Genomic DNA, 15272 nt, shown 5'->3' on the forward strand with positions numbered 1-15272 from the left:
GGGGGGGGTATTTGTTATTAAGCTTTTAATAAGAATCCGTAAGATTTATTGTTTCCTGTCTTTTTCTCTCTGCGTCTGCGGTTGTAGAGAATCTTTGGTTGAACGGCAGCTGTGACGTACTTGATCCATCCCCTAAGATTAAGACGGTTGATGGGGCGAAAGAAAGGTATGCGCACGCCTCTATATAGAACATCTGTACGGGCCACGATGTTTCTTTCGCAAGTGTGAAGGGGAGCAAAGTGTTTCGGATTGGCTATCCGCGTTTCTTGAGGAGCTTTTGCCTCCCACTGTTTAACAGTGATAACAATTTTGTATGTACTGAACAGCCCGTACATCGTGTTAACTATCCACTTTCCAAACAGGAGATTTACTCCTTAATCCGATCCGTACGCTTCGCATAGTAGTCTGTCAAAATGATTTTTTGAGAAACACTGAAAGTTTCAAAGAGATCTTCGCACTAGAAGTATTCTAAAATTCATTTTTTTTCTATAATCTACAAGTAATCTAGAAGATAAGTCCCGGGAGTCAGCCGTAACATTTGAGTATGTCTGTTATTATGCCACGCTAAATGGCCCTTTGTACAACAATACTCTGTTTTGCTACGTTGATAAATGTTACGGGCGGTCTTAAATGATATACTCAGAAAATAAATAATGAAACCGCAGCCTTGAATTTTTAAATATCTTTGTTTGCTGTTCTTTCAACAAAAAATAACATTTAAAAAATCCCGGTCAAGTAATCAACAGTTTATTATGGCCATAGATACCGAAATCGTACACCATTTCTGATGAATTTTTTAATATAATCTCTGTAAATACAGATCAGATGGTCAGATTGACTTCTGTATTGAACCTGCAAAATGTATGCATTATTTTCAAACAAAAACAAGCTAACAATTGAAATTATTCAGAGTACTCAAATCTTGAATTTCGAAAGAAATAGAATCTATCCAAGGAGCTTAAAACTAATCGTTGATGGCTTTCTCAAACGATATTGTTCGCAGTGAATTAAATAAAAAGTGCATTGAGCTCTTCTTGGTAGTGTTCAGATCACCCCCAACGAGTCACTGAATGAGAGAAGCCCAAATTCATGAATGGGTGAGTTTGAAAATTATGGGAACGTAAGTGTAAACGATATTCGTCGTCAAGAAATCTCGAGCTCTGCAAACCGGAAGCGCCTTGTAAACCAAACGACATGGCTGTTTACTAAATTCTCCCTCGCCGAGAGAAGAGTTCCCTTTCCCTAGTAATGACCAGTTGTAAAAAAGTTGGCGGAGCGACTGACTCTGGCATGTATATAAACGATTTAAATACTCTGTGGAGGTGGCCGGGGGTGGGCGTGGGATTCGGTGGGAGAGTTCGCGATCCACGGTCGAAAGTGCTGAGCGCTAGATGGCAGGCTGCAGTAAACGAGCCGCACGAGGAGACGGCTGTGACTGGGTGGGCGGTTATTGTTTTATAAATAAAGAAGATGATAAACGAAAAAAGTTGCCGTTTATTGAACTCAAGTCAACGACACTAGGGGTGGGTGAGAATTGGGGGGGGGGGGGGGTCGATTGGAGAGTTAAAAATGACAGACAGAAGTACACCTAGTGGGAGTTCATACTTCTTAACTATTCAAACTACGTGTACTTTGAGAATTCGCTACCTTAAAATTGCAAAGTTCTGACATCTTTGGCCGTTTTGATTTACTATGATCATGAGGTCAGAAACCCAAATGTTCTATTTGCTCTATCAAAATCGCAAGATCATTCGGAGTCGTTATCAAGATATTTAAATATCTGCATTTGGAGAAGCTTGACATGTGAAACATAATTTTTTAACGTCAAATTTAATAAAACTAGGCACTGAACAGATATAACTTAAAGTGTAAAGGGCATAGAGCCTGCTGTTGAGCGGGGATATGCGCTATACAAAAGCTATTTATTATTTATTATAACTTTATAATTCTTTGGTAACGAATTATCACAGAAGTACCGAGCTTCTAAAAAAAACAACATTATATAAAGAGGACTCACCTGCAGGGCTATAACTCAGTCATCTCTAGTCTTCCTCCATCGATACAATTAAGATCATTTGGGATGTCGGCTTTTACCCTGCCTGCCAGTCAAACCCAACCCGGGCTGAGAGAGATACAACTTCCCTGTAAAAAAGAGTGGGATACTGGACAAAAATTCTCCCCACACCGGAATTGAATCCGAGTTTTCAGTATGCGACTACGAAGAGCCAAACTTACCAAATGCAGATTGGAAAAATGCAATAAGACCAGTATTCAATGTATTTTGTAGTCTATACAGGGCTAAATTTACCTTGAAAATGAACGAAGACCATGGTTGTGGGTGATTGGCAGGTGCTCTGGTGTGGTTCGCTCCTTCTTTCCGGTATAACATCTACCGTCATTATTAATCTTTCTTCTTTTATAATAATATAGGTTATTATCTAGTAAAATCTCTACTATTCGGCACGTATGACCTAATCGTGTTGCAAGTGCCGCAAAACTCTTACTGAAACTTTTTTAAAGACCGTGGCTGGACATTATGGTGGGTTATTTTGCCAATGAGACTTCTTTAATAACGCAAAGTGTAAAATTAGGTTCTTTAAAAAAATTTAGTAAAAGTTTTACGGCACTTGCAACACAATAAGGTCATAAAAGGACTGAAGATTAGAGGTGTTATAAGAAAGTAACAAACATGAAAAAGGAGGAGAGATCAGGACGATAGATGTTTGATAGGAAAGAAGGAGCAAACCACACCAGAGCATCCACCAACCACCCACTATTAGCCTTAGCTCTTTGGACATGACTGTGTAGGCTATGTATCTTCAATCTTCGAAAAAAAAACTTTTACCAAGCCAGGTCATGGAAGCTGAACATTGGTATAAATATATGCAACAGTTCTTTGGAGCCCTCCGATTATTTCTTCAAAGACAACGGTAATGGGCAGCTCTAATCAAGTTACGTCTCTCCGCGGAGGCGTTAGCAATGGATTGGAACTCGATCTCGACGGAACCTGCTTTCAACAGGCCGTATAGTATCTCTCCTTATCGTCTCCGAACGTGGCGTCGTTAGCCTCTCCATTAACAGCTTGATCTTTATCATGTTAGTCGATTGATGAGTTAGCTGGGGGCTGCACGGTGCTTGCAGTCTCTCCCTTGATGTGGAGATAAGCTAGCGTGTTCAGTCGGAGCAGCAGAGGAGCTCTCTACGCCGCTGGGATTGTTCCTGCCTGTTCAGTGCGGGTCTCTATCTAGACTGCACTGTTTCTGTGCTTTTGTAAGCTGGTTCTTACTCTGCCGCTGGTTGTTCATTCCCTGACTCGTCTCTTCATTCTTAAATTTGATCCAAGTGTCTGGTTGGCGGGTCTCTGGTGTGGTTTGCTTCTTCTTTCCTATCAAACATTTCTATCATCTTTATCTCCCCTCCTCCTTTTTCGTGTTTGTTACTTTCTTGTAACTCCTATAATCTTCGGCACTTACATGACTTTATTGTGTTGCAAGTGCCGTAAAACTCTTGCTAGAACATAATATTAAGCTGGTTCTCTCTGCCGCTGGTTGTTCATTCCTTTACTCGTCTTCTCATTCTTGAAGTTGATCAATTGTCATTGTTCTATCTATTGGTTCAAAACTATAAGATTTCTCAATTTCCAGACCAAGTACAACATAATAGCAGCAGTCATAGAATCGTACACCGAGATCTGAGTTGTAGTGGCATTTCATTTGACTAGTGATTCTCAAATCTACGTGAGCAATTAATGTGGTGGTCTTTTTATATTTGTCTGTTCTGAGGCTACCGAAATACTAACTCGGCTGTGAAGAATTTAATTTCTATATATATATTCCTGGTATAGTCTAAATTATTAAATCGTAATAGCTGAGTGCATTATAACTTACATAGTGTACTACGAAATAAAGTCTGTCTGTGTATAGGTAGCGAGTGGGTTCGTTTAGTACCAGGGAAGATAGATTTTTTAAAACCCAAAGGGGGGAAGGGGGAGGGGGTGTCTCTCGTGGCTAAGAGGTTAAGGTGTTCGCCTCTCTTTTAATATAGGTCGTGGGTTCGAATCCAGATAGCGACAGAAAATTTTCTTCTCTAAAATTTTCTCCTTTCACATCCTTTCCTGCTCTCTAACAATGTTATGTCGTCTGCTTTTGTCTTCACTTTCTGCCCCCCCCCCCCCCTACAACACCTCCTTTGCCCCTCTTCTGGTCTTCTGACTCTTTCTGAAGCCTTTCTACTGCTACTTCTTGACTCTTTCTTACTATTGTCTTTCAGCCACACCAATGATTTTATGGTAGTAAAGATCTACACCTACATTTCTCGGACAAGTGAGAACAATCTAAGAGGTCCCGTGTGCAAGTTGTGCGCATTAAAAATCCTTTGGGTGGTCCACAATCGACAAAAGTAGGCTTTCGCCGCCACCCGAGCAAAGTTCAAAATTTCCTACCGACTGAAAATGTTAAATTAGTATCCCGCACGCTTTTATGACTTTGTGCAGTTGCGAGCGCGTAAAACACTAGATCTACCCCCCTACCCTCCCCCGCAAGCTGAATTAGTAGACCATTGAAAAGGTAGCCTCTATAGTGGAGGGGGGGGGGGGGGGTAGGGGATTTAAAAGTTGAAACAAAGCACTGGATGTATATTTACTCGCATTTAATAAGTACATTGGATACCCCACAAGTCCATTACTGTGCGAGGGATGTGGAAAGAAACATTATCACATTCACAGTGCCAATCTTGCTATCTTGATACATCCTTTCTGACAGCCTCTCTGAAAACAGGTTGTGTCCGCCCGTGCGCATGTGTGTGCATGATTGTGCATGTGTGTGCGAGAGAGAGAGAGAGAGAGAGAGAGAGAGAGAGAGAGAGAGAGAGAGAGAGAGAGAGAGAGACAGAGAGAGACAGAGAGACAGAGAGAGAGAGGGGGGGGTGAACAGAGAGAGACAGAGAGACAGACACACAGACAGACAGATACACAGACAGATATACAGACAGAGACAGACACAGAGACAGAGAAAGGAGGGGGTGGGGTGGGGATCCAGCTCCATTCGTCAAGACTTGGTGGCATTATGTCTCCAGTTATTCCTGACTCTTGTCTTCATTTTGAGCGCACTTTATTTTGTTTTCCAGAAACTTTTCCATTAAAAATACCCCTTTCCACACCGTTGAATATCTTTATGTAAACATAATGTTCTTGTTATATTTGTTACAAAAAATGCCGGTTTGCTTTAAACTCTAAATCTTACAGAAGTGATAATTTTGTTCTCTTTCGAGTCCATGGCATTAATAGTAGGTTTATAATAGGCCGTAATCTCATTCTGTTAGCTATTTCCTATTTAACCGTAGGCCTATTGTTTCATGCTCATAGTTTCAAAGACGAAACATCAGGGTATTTAGTTACCGGTCCTCGTATTTTCATTATTACCTAGATCTAGTTGTTTTAATATTTGTATTAATATTGCTAGACACATTTTTATTTATTAACTGACATATTTATTATGTCGTCACTGTGATCGTCAAGCACAAAAATGTAAAAAAAAAAAAACCCACCATATTTCCGCCAACAAGACAGAAGCAAAACAAAACAACTAGGCCTAGAATCTAGGCAAGCCTTGACGTCAATTAATGCTCCCGCAACAGAAAACACACTCAATGAAGGACCCCCCAATATGGCTGCCCCCTGTGTTTATGTTTTTGTCAAGAAATGTCAAGTCTCAGTGAAGGTGCTGCAGCGTTCGCTGAACGAACCCAAAACAAGTGGTACAAGTACAATGTTGTCTCCAAGACATTTTCAATCACTTTATCGTATACGTGTTTTCGATTTTAGCATGATTATTGTTGTTGATCCCCTATAGTAGTAGATCTAGATCTAGATCTAGTCTTGAAAGAAGAGCGCCCTTCTTTCTCTTCGGCCCAATGAATGAATGCACAATGCAAGAGCCAGAAAACACTCTCAAGTGTAAAAAAAGTGGCGTTGGTGGTTATGTTTTGAAAGGTTGTTTGCTACATTATAAACCAGGGTATTGTGTTGGAGTTCCTGTAGTTTTGTATACTTTCATTTGTCTTTGAAGAGCGGAGATGGTTAACTGTTTGAACTGTTTTAGTTTTTTAGACGTGGTGTTATTGGACATTGGTGTTTTTTCGGAAGTTCCCACCCCGCAATTGTTATTCGCCGGTTTTGGCCTCAAGAGAAGGGGGGTTTCAGGGGGGCAAGCTGACCTAATAAAACTATGGTTTTTAACATCATTTTATGTTTTGCAGTTGTTAGAGGTTTGATATAATCTTAGCTCGCCGCGCATCAAACTATAGATCTCGATGTGTAGATCTAGGCTCAAATAAGGGGGGTGGGAACTACCGAAAAAGCACCGTTTTTTCTGGGTTGACCCTGTGACTGTGATTTATTGAAGTCAAAGTGTAGGCTAGGCTTCAAGAGTTTGTGTGTATGAAATTGCAGTTTTCATGTTATTCACTAAACTTTCAAGCTAGCCATTGTTGTTTGATCTTTATCATTGCCACTGAAACTGATGCATGGTGTAAGATTTGTTCTTCAGGTGCTTGAGAAGTAGAAGCACAATGATGTTCAATTTCAACTTCCCTTCCTTATAAATTCTTCCTCGTCTCACCCATCCTTTCCTTTCTGTTCTAAAATAAAAGGCTATGTTCAAGGCCAGTGATAATGAGAATGATCTATAATTCCTTCGTGCAAGTCAAAATTTGTTCTCTCTCCCTTGAGTTTTTCTGATTTAGGCTAGACCCACACCGGCGTCGGGCCCGACGGTCAGACTCGACCTGGCGATTTTTTGCCGGCCGTGCCGCCCATACCGCCAACGGTAATCTACCCGACGGTCAGACAACATCAGTTTAAAAGTAGAAAATAGCATTTAGCAGGAGGAGAAAGTTGTTTTTCTTGTTGTGGTTAGGAAAGGGGGGGGGGGGGGTCTCGTAGTCTAGGGGTTACGTTGTTTGTCTCTCATTCAATTGAAACTTGACAGCGACAGAATATTTTCTTCTTTAAAATTTTCTCCTTTTACCTCCTTTCCTGCTCTCATGTTCTGTTGTCTACTTTCATCGCAGCGAGCACCGTAAAACACTCTCAAAACAAAAACCGGGAGGACTTATGTAACGAGCGACCACTATGAGACAGAGAATAGAGGTCTAGGGGTAGGGTTTGGGTAAGGGTAGTTAGGGTTTGGGTTAGATCTAGGTCTCTTCTTTATTGTGTTTGTTGGGGTGGTTGCTTACGGAAGTCCTTCCCAAAAACCGACAGACTGTGGCGGGAAAGGGGAAAGAATTTATAGAGGCAAGGTCTACAAAAAGTATCCCCTTTTCGCCTAACGGATGGCATAGAATGAACAAGTTGTTCTGCCGGCGTTCATTCTTTTGTATTGGAAAATGGTCCGGTCTGACCGCCGGGCCCGACGCTGGTGTGGGTCTACCCTTAGACAGGCTCAATTGTATGTTTTAAGTGTAGTGTCATTACTTAATTGTATATATAAATATCTCACAAGGAATTGTTTCAAGATTTCGAATTGAATTAATAAGGAGCTAAAACAAAAAGTATTGTGACATTGTTGTTCAGTCCTTACACAAAACATGTTCTTTTTCTATATTACAGATTGTTACATTAACAGAGCTTGAGATAAGATTATGTTTTGTGGAAGAAGTGTGCGTCTTGCTGTTAACTCTCGGACGTGGAACCCAACTCAGGCGGAATGGCAACTTGCTGCCCAATGTGTTCAGAATGAGGAGAAGCATCGAATTGGAAAGTTCATTTTCAAAAAGGATGCAAAATCAGCTATGGTATTACACTTTTTCTGACACTTGTTGCTAAATTTCTTAACTCTTCATCTCTGGCAAACCGCTCGCGGTCGGAACTGCTGTGCCGGTGAGTGGCTGGCCACGGCTCGGGCACATTCCTTTACTACGACTTCGACATCAAATTACTTTTCTGCAATTGCCGAAAACAGGTCTCTTTTTTCAGGATTTCATTCACTAGATGAGGAACTATCGAAATAGGTTCAATTGTTTTGATTTAATTAATGATTAATTTAGTGACGTTTTGGTCATTTTTAGATTTAGTACAAAAAAGGGGCCTTGGCATAGTGGGTTTACACACCACACGGAGATAAAGAGATAAAGGAGATTTATGTGCTAGTGCCACAATCTAGGGCTTGGAAGCATTGTATTGTAAAACCGGCCATTAACGGCTGAAATATTTTAAACTTCGGAACAGTTTTATGAATATGAATTTTCATGTCGGTTTTTAATTAAAATAGTGATTCACATACAGGAAAAATTACTTTCCGTTTAATTTGAGTTCAGCAGTACTACTGGCTATTACATATACTGTCGAACCTGCCATGACGGCCACCTTTGTAATATGGCCACCTGTACAAATGGCCACTTTCCATTTTCCCCCTTGGGTTTTTTCTGTATAATTTTTCTGTGTAAAACGGTCACCTGTCCAAAGCAGCTGCGGCCACCTTATTTTATCAACCCACTGTCAAATTTACCTACCTCAAGCTGCCAGGTGTGGTCACTCATTGCCCAACGCTTTGTCATAAATTTTGAATCAGCCCCTGACGTGGGCGGGCCATCATAATTCATTCACCTGTCGTTATTTTTTGTCCCTTCAATGAATGTGTACCCAAGTTGACCAAAAGGTAGGCCTAACAATAATTTTCAACTGCTGGAGAGGGAAGCGTGATCTGTCATAACCTAAGCCCCGCCCATGACTTATACACAAGTCGTGTATGAGGTGACTGGTCTCTGTTTTATTTACCTTATCTGTAACAAAGTAACAATGGACGTTGATGTGAACTTGTGACAGAAGCGTCGCTCATTCTCCAAGTGGTGGCAACCCATATGTTTGTTTTATCATGGCATTCGGTCTTCATCGTCTTACTTACATAATATTTCATTAATTTTTTTCCCTGCACAAAATCTGCAACAAAAAGAAAGATTACCTAAAAACAAACCTGCAAAACAACACAAAAAACCCATCTTACACCACCCACCCCCCCTTTTTCAAAAGAAAACAAAAACCCTTTTGAATTAGCCTTACGGCAGTCTAAAGTCTGAGATCAGCTTAACATTTTTTTTTAAATGTCCTTCCAAAGGATTGCTTAAAGTATGTGTATCATGTTTCTTTCATCAACCTTCGTCTTTTCTGGTCTTTCGCTGGTTACTGTGAGACCCCAAAATTTCGAGAAGTCTTGAATCAATCATATTTTGAGTAGGCATAAATCAAATTTGATTATTATTTTAGAAACTTACACCTGATTGCACATAATTGTCTTTATAAAGGAAAAACAGAAAGGTGACATTATGAACCAATTTTTCGAACGGAGCATGCATTTGTTATGAAAAGAAGCTAGATTTATTACTTTGGCTGAAATCTTTCCTATTATTTCGAAAATTCTGATATGATACCTTTTTTTCTGCCTTTTGAATTTTCAGGTAGGGCGTTTGCTTCTGCGTTATGGAGTTTCAAAAATGTTAGATGTCCCCTATCGCTCTCTTAAATTCTGTCGAACTGAGAAAGGAAAGCCGTATTTGACAAGCCCTGCAGAAAAGTGCCTACCCCACTGTGAACTGAGCTTTAATATCTCTCATCAAGGAGATTTTGTGGTCTTTGCAGCCGAGAAAGAAAGATTGGTCGGAGTGGACATAATGAAAGTGGAGTGGCCAAGTAGGTTCACTGTTTTTTCTGTTATTATATCTTTTTGGTTCTTCTTACACACCTCACTGTTTTTTGTACAGACAATAAGAATCATGTAAATTAATCATGAGATTACAAACACGGCAACTAGTGATTAGAGGAAGTTACTGATAGGTCTAACTCTTACTTCTTTTCTTTCCCTCTCTGGTTTCTTTTTGTCTGTCCTTTTCTTGAACTACATAACTGTTACTTAGTCAGTGTGCTTGTCTATACTCACACTCAAACAATGTGGGTGGTTGGCGGGTGCTCTGGTGTGATTTGCTTCTTCTTTCGTATCAAACATCTATCGTCTTTATCTCCCCTTCTTCTTTTTTATGTTTGTTACTCTCTTGTAACACCTCTAATCTTCTGGCGCTCATATTACCTTATGCTGTTGCGAGCGCCGTAAAACCTCTACTAAAACTAAAACATTCAAATAATTGAAAGAATCCTTTATTTAGACAGCACAGATTTATGTTATTCTATATTTTGACTGCCAAGTTTAAGGCTCTGCTATACACCATTTTGAAAAGTGATGTATTATGGAGTCTTACCCTCAGCAGTCGGTTTGGTTTTCGCCTGTTTCGAAGCATATTTCTTACAAACAATTCTCAGATTTCAGAATGTTGCTGTTTGCTTATCTTCAACTTACAGCTATACCAACCCATGAGAGTTCTCAATTTTTTTTTCTTCGAACTAGCTTAGATAGGTGGCTGTCTTACACAGTGTCAATGACAATGACAATCTTAAATCTTCTTGCAAGGAGATGTAAAAAAATGCACATGGGAGGAAATATGAAGTGGCCATTTATACAGATGATTATCTTATTGTCTTACACAGATGGCCGTTTGAACAGATTCGACTGTACAAACGTACTATTATTATTCTTTCTTCTCTTTATTCCTGTTGCAGTTATTTTTTTAAGATGGATTTTAAAAATGAGTTTTTTCCCACCTTATTCAAAACAGGAAGTAAACCAGTATCAGAGTTTTTCGATACCTTAGAACGCCAGCTGACAACACATGAATGGAAAGAAGTGAAAAGTAGGATAGGAGACATGGAGCAGTTGAAGACTTTTTTCAGACTATGGGTAAGGAACACAATCATGCAGGGAACATGAACTTTGTGGGTATTAAGATTTGAAAGCACAAAAGTTTTATTTTAGCCTTGTTTGTCTTTTGTCTTTTGCTTGGAAATTTGTCAATGTTTCTGTCTCCCCTCTCAGCACATGTAATTCAAAATAAGTGAATGGGGATCCTGCTGCATTGCAACTCTCGGGAACATTGAAGAAGTCTCATTGGGCCAAAAGCATGCATAACTTTATCTTGCAATTTAACAATGGGATGAACAGACCCCTGATTGATCAGTTTGCTGTGGAACAGCTTTGTGTTTGTACAGTTTTTTAAACTGAAGTTCTAGACATTTTTCAGTTTGTGAGCTTCAGTTGTCATTATGCGTGTAGAAACAGCACATATAACTTTATTTTTGTTACTCGCTCTTCTGCAATGCTTCTTTATGTCAATGTGAATAGTTGGCGGACACTGTGGTGTGGCTTTTTCCCTCTTTCCTGTCAAATATCTATTGTCCTAATCTCTCCTCCTTTTTTAAAAATGTATGTTACTCTCTTGTAACACCTCTAATCTTTGGCTTTTATATGACATATTTGTATTGCAAAAGTGTCTTAGTGGGTGGTTGGCTGGTGCTCTGGTGTGGTTTGCTCCTTCTTTCCTATCAAACATCTATCGTCTCTTTCTTCCGTCCTTCGTTTTTGTGTTTGTTACTCCCTTGTAACACCTCTAATCTTCAGCACTTATATAACTTATTGTGTTTTAAGTGCTGTAAAACTCTTACGAAAAAAAAGTGTCTTACCAAAACTAAATTTTACGTCTTGTGCTCTTCAAAACAGTATTTCCTGTTGAAATGTCTGCAAGTTTTGTCAGGGAACTGGAGCCCCTTGGTCTCCACCATGACGTTCCCTGTACATTTCTTTAAAACCTGCTGTCATGGGTAGTCGATGGGTGGTGTGGTGTGGTATGTTCCTTCTTTCCTATCAAACATCTGTTGTCCTTATCTCTCCTCCTTGTCTTTGTGTGTCAATCTATAGTAGCGCCTCTAATCTTCGCACTGATCATCTTCTTCCTCTTTTTCTCGATCTCATCTCACTTGAAGTCCAGTATCTATCATATACTGGGCTGTCCTGCTCTGTCGGCACTTATATGACCTAATTGTGTTGTAAGTGCAGTAAAACTCTCCTAAAACTTAAAACCAAATTTAACCTGTAGTCAGTTAGGGACCTTGTATCTCACATCGATCGATGACCTTTTTCTTTGCAGTGCTTAAAGGAAAGCTTGGTCAAAGCATGGGGAACTGGCATTGGCTTTGAAGTGAATCGTCTAAGCTTTCATTTTGGAACCCCAGAACTGGCCTCTGATGTCATGTGTACTGACACGTCAGTGGAAATAGATGGTGAGCCTGCGCCTGACTGGTCATTCCACGAGACTTTGCTCGCTGACCATTGTGTGGCTGTGGCTGTGAAAAGAAGCTGTAAGGTAAGTCGCTTATAAATATTCATTGAAGAACCCACAGCTGATGCGATGTGTAGGCTATTTAATTTTTAATTTTTTAAAAAGATTCTTTCTTTACCTTGAATTAGATTTCTTTTTGATTTGTAATGATTGTGTACGTTTTTTGCCTCTATTGGCGAAATTTTAATTGTTAGAATTAGGCTGAGCAGGTGGTTGGCATGTGCTCAGGTGTGGTTTGCTCCTTCTTTCCCATCAAACATCAATGATCCTTATCTCTCCTCTTTCTTTTTTGTGTTTGTAACTCTCCTGTATCATCTAAATTTCTGCACTTATATGACCTTACGATGTTGCAAGGTCTGTAAAACTCATACTATAACTAAAAGTAGGTTGGGCTGCTTTGAATTTACTTATCTGGGCCAGCCTGTGCGTTGAGTGAGATACAAAAGCCCAGCAGAAAGACGTCATGCTCCATCAAACCATTTATCTCGAGATGAGCTCTGTTCCTCCACTCTGTTGTTTGTATCTTGCCTTTTCCCTGCATTACACATGTGTTGTTGCGTTGATGTGTTTGTCTTTACTCCTCAAACTAAAAAAAAAGAGAAAAGAAAAACAAAGTGGGTGATTTGTGGGTGCTCTGGTGTGGTTTGCTCCTTCTTTCCTATAAAAAATCTTATCGGCTCTTTTTTTTTTTTTTGTTACTCTCTTGTAACACCTTTAATCACCGGCACTTATATGACCTTATTGTGTTGCAAGTGCCGTAAAACTCTTACTAAAACCAGAAAGAAAAACAAATGTACTCATACTCATATTGGTATTGCAACTGGTATCTGTAGGAAAACGGTTAGGCGCTTCACCATTGTACGCAGAAAACCCAAGTTTGTTTCCCTGGGGAGATGGGTTGTTTTGTATAGAGTGTTTCTGTCTGTTTGCCAAGATGCTGTATCCATCTCATCCTGTCTGGGTTTCCTCAGACAGGCAGGGCCGAATCCCACCTCTTTAACATTCTATATTACAGGGCATCATCACGAATTAGGTAGAATCATAACGATTTTTATTCAGTTTTACAAAAATATGATCGTAATACCTCCTGATTTCGATTTTAAGAATAATAAATTTGGCTGTCCCAACCCACTGACAACCTTACCGGTGTATAAAGGGAGAAAAACTACCAGACCCGAACAGTCCACGTTAGTTTGTCGCATGCAGCTGTCTAACTTTAACATCCTCTTCGCATTGAGCCCTTGTAATCGTTCAGTGCCACTTTGCACACTCTTAGAAAAACAGGATATTTTAGAAGTGCAAAGTCAGGAGTAAGGCATATATTATTATAGTGCTGTCAAAAATTCATGGCCCAACTTATCCTCAAATATCTTTTAAACGGGTGAATCACCGTCACTCATACTTTGCACAGCATTTTGTATCAATTTGTCTTAACTTAGTCATATTTTTCCTCAACAATTGAGGCTAGATTTAAAAACATTTCTTCATTAATGTATATGAAATACAATAAATCTCCGTCTCGTGGAAAATGGGATTGTTCACAGCACTTCCTGATTCTTGCACACATTTTGTATACGCGTATAGCCTACGCCACAGCTCATCGATGACAATTTTTTGTGGCAAAACTTATGACAAGAAATTAATTTTATAGTGAATACATTTTTGCACTAAATGTCTAAAGGTTCTCAAAACATTCGTTCAATTAGCATAAAGTCGCAATTAGAAAACAATGACAGACTTGCTTTTAAAAGTGGTATTTCCACTGCTGTAAACTTTTGAAAAGCTGTAGAAACCATCGACTTGGATTTTTTATTAGTATATATTAAGGAATTTTGTAGAATACAGTGTACTGGCATTTGAAAAAATATTCATGAGTTAAGAAAAACTGATATAAGTCATTGTGCAAACGTTGGAGAATCTATGTTCAATAGTTAAGGGGATATTTGAAAATAAGTTACGCCACGAATTTTTGATCACACTATAAGTTGACAAGGTGTTAGACAACTCACGTACCCTTTTATGTTGTGGGTGAAGCCTAGCTAAGCCAATGAGAGAATTTTTTAGAAAGTGAATCAATGTTTGTAAATTGATACACTTAGCTACGGTGGGTGCGTAGCATATATAAAAGTGTGTTGTGATGTACAATCCAGTCATTGACAAAGGCTTGTGACATATTCTGTTGTTCCAGAAATTTCTTTTGTTTATTCAAGCAGGTACATTGTTGGCAAGCCGTTCAAATGTTCTAAGCCCTATAAGACTTTTTTTTAGGAGAGGGAAAAAACTGCTTTGTAATTTAAAAATTATACCTTCTTTATCTATCTTTTCTTGACAAGATAATTATTTCTTGAGCTTGTGCAACTGAGGTCACAGATTAAGAAACTACTTGCTAATGTTTTAAAAATTCAAAATAAAATGTTGGGGATAGTACGTCTCAACAGCATGTCGACATGTATATCATCCCTGTTGTCTAATACGGGGTGTCCTTTGCGGATGGGATGGGGTCGGGTCGGGTCGGGCCGGGTCGGGCCAGGACGATAGCCTAACTCGTCGCCTGAAAACAAGCACGTTTGTTTTTGAGGCGGCGAGTCAGGCGTGATCGGCTTGTACCACGATAGCCGCTTTGCGCCCTCAATCTGGCTAGCACCCCGACCCGACCCGATCCCCCAATGGGCACCCCGTATAAGTTTACTTTCTTATATTCAATGCTCTTCTTACGATGTGATTTTTGTATCCGGGCAAAGCTTTAGCATCTCTCTATGTAATGTCACCGTGTATAAGAGATATTCCTTTGCCTTTTTAAAGTGAATTAAAAATGTTTGAGAAATGTGGTACTTAAAAGGTTAGACTACTGCAGGGGCGATATTAAAAATCACCTCCTGCTTGCTCATTACCACCTCTGATCAGCAATGTGGGAGGCCTGAAGGGTTAAAACATCTCTCTCTCTCTCTCTGTCTCTATCTGAATCTGTCTCGGTCTGTCTGTCTGTGTGTCTGTCTGTGTGTCTGTCTGTGTGTCTGTCTGTGTGTCTGTCTGTCTGTCTGTCTGTCTGTCTG

The 15272-nt window shown here is 39.7% G+C and overlaps 1 protein-coding gene across 1 annotated transcript in view; it reads left to right on the forward strand.

Annotated features, from left to right (window-relative positions):
• Nucleotides 1-7625: 7625 nt before the first annotated feature.
• LOC101864136 (L-aminoadipate-semialdehyde dehydrogenase-phosphopantetheinyl transferase) overlaps nt 7626-15272 on the forward strand; it is a gene marked incomplete at its 5' end in the record, with an annotated part of 17024 nt that continues 9377 nt past the window's right edge. Inside the window, 4 exon segments of the mRNA XM_013081248.2 lie at nt 7626-7794; nt 9454-9685; nt 10663-10784; nt 12028-12243. Coding sequence (XP_012936702.1) covers nt 7642-7794; nt 9454-9685; nt 10663-10784; nt 12028-12243 — 723 coding nt within the window.

The sequence above is a fragment of the Aplysia californica genome, unplaced genomic scaffold, assembly GCF_000002075.1.
Source record: "Aplysia californica isolate F4 #8 unplaced genomic scaffold, AplCal3.0 scaffold00122, whole genome shotgun sequence".
In the NCBI taxonomy this organism is placed as follows: Eukaryota; Metazoa; Mollusca; class Gastropoda; order Aplysiida; family Aplysiidae; genus Aplysia; species Aplysia californica.